The following is a 1,950-nucleotide window of genomic DNA, read 5'->3' on the forward strand; positions in this document are numbered from 1 at the left end:
TCCTTAAGGCACAGCCACCCTTCTTGGGCTCCCATCACTTCAAAACTCCTACTCTGCAGTGCGTCTTTGACTAATCGCCTGAGTTCGTTGAAATCAGCTTTCCTAAAGTCTAGCACTTTCACCCTACTAGTTACCTTACCCACTCGACGTCTTATGGTGAATTCTGTTATTAGGTGATCACTGTCCCCCAGATGGCTACCGATCTGGAGGTCCCCTACCATGTCATCCCCTGTTGCCAATACCAGATCCAGTATGGCATTCCCCCTAGTGGGACCGTGTACCTCCTGTGTCAGGTGGAGGTCCTGTACACAGGTTAGAAACCTGCGTAGGCCAAGATGATGGCCTAGTTTTTACAGTGACTAAGCACCTGCAGCAGGAGTGAAAAGGTGATGTCTGTTTCTGACGTTCAAGCCAGAAGCATGCAATAATCGAGGGAAACTGCTGCACATGCTGTATGCCTGACCTGCCACTAGCAGGCACTATTTTAGAAGACTGATGTTTGTGCTCGGCACCCTGTAAGATGCTGCGCAGACAGCCTTAATAGGATGGCAAACTTTGGTATAACTTCCCTGGTATGTCAGCCTCTCTCTGTGTTTTGAAGGAAGAAAAGGGCCTGATTAAGCCAGATGCTGTATTCACGTAAAAAATATAACAGCTCCACCATCTTGTACAATTCCTCCAATCACTTTTTTATTTTACTTGTCCTGCAGGTCCTCCAGTGTACGCAGGCACACGGTACACTTAATCACACCTATTCAGTACATGCAACCATTCTAGTATCATCGGGAAAAGCTCCCTTGTCATCCATGAATTACCGGCATCTCAGGAAAAGCAAGAGCGAACCCTCTGCAGTGAGAGTTTGACACATCAGAGGTCTCTGAAAAGGGACTCGAGGTCTCGGTTCAGTTCCCTGCACCAGCACATGTCTTCTAGACCCACCACTTACTCTCTCTTTGCCTCCCTATCCTCATCTGCTAATTGAAAATAGTGATCATTGGCAATCTGACAGGTGTTGTGTACGAGTTAAATAACTAATGTTTAGGGGCTATGGCAGCAACATGGGAGGGAAACAAGAGCACTTTTATATATACAGATTTTCTACCTCCTGAAACATTTGAGTGAGATTCCCACTGGGCCAAGTTTTAAATTCCTGAATCATTGACTTCTCAAGTAGATTTCCTGGCAGCGTCCACCCCGCACCCACCACTGGGGGCACTGGATGGAGGGGGCGGGTGGGGCCTGCATGTAGGCAGACCCAGGACCCATGTGGGCAGGGTGCGTTTGTCAGGCTTGGATGGACAAGATGGTTGCAACCCAGTCGTGTAACATCTGAGGGCTACAACAAGCCATTTTGGACGACAAGATGCAAAAACAAAGGCCAAGAACTAGCAAGCGAGAGGAAGCTTTTCCTTGTTCCTACTTGCTTTTATTTCTTACAAATTCAAGCATAGGCAGACTTAAATACTCGATCAGTGTTGGAAGGTACAGCGCACCTGGGAAGACAGGAAACTCCAAGGTGATCTGGGCGACTAGGATATTCTACATCAAAACAAATTTACCCTCCTCTGGGGATACTTGTATCTGGAGCCTTATGCAGCCCTGTGAAAGCTTCCCTGATACACAGCCCCTCATTGGTCAGCAGCCACCTGTGAGGTAGGACATGGTCACCTAGTTGTCATAGTGGTGCTTACATCACAAAGGCTGTTGGCTCACCTCTTTCCTGGGTCCTGGACCTGGAGCCTTGAGTGCCTCCGGACGCTTTCGCGATAGGAGCTGCTCGGCACGTTAGAGAAGGAAAGCTTGTTTAAGCTGACTTTGAACAATGGAAGTCATCGATCTGACACTACCTGGCAGAGGTAAGATCCCCACGATGTTCTCCATGCCTAATCTCTAGTCCCACACCCCTTCTTGCAAGCCCAAGGAATAGGTAGATTATCTAAAATCAGCTTT

At 48.1% G+C, this 1,950-nt stretch overlaps 1 protein-coding gene across 1 annotated transcript in view; it reads left to right on the forward strand.

The window, feature by feature from the left end:
- Positions 1-1,822: 1,822 nt before the first annotated feature.
- LOC112550316 (maestro heat-like repeat-containing protein family member 2A) overlaps positions 1,823-1,950 on the forward strand; it is a 5,116-nt gene continuing 4,988 nt past the window's right edge. The window contains exon 1 of the mRNA XM_025204326.1: positions 1,823-1,856. Coding sequence (XP_025060111.1) covers positions 1,823-1,856 — 34 coding nt within the window. The remainder of the gene's footprint in view (positions 1,857-1,950) is intronic.

This window comes from Alligator sinensis, unplaced genomic scaffold (assembly GCF_000455745.1).
Source record: "Alligator sinensis unplaced genomic scaffold, ASM45574v1 scaffold169_2, whole genome shotgun sequence".
Lineage (NCBI taxonomy): Eukaryota > Metazoa > Chordata > Crocodylia > Alligatoridae > Alligator > Alligator sinensis.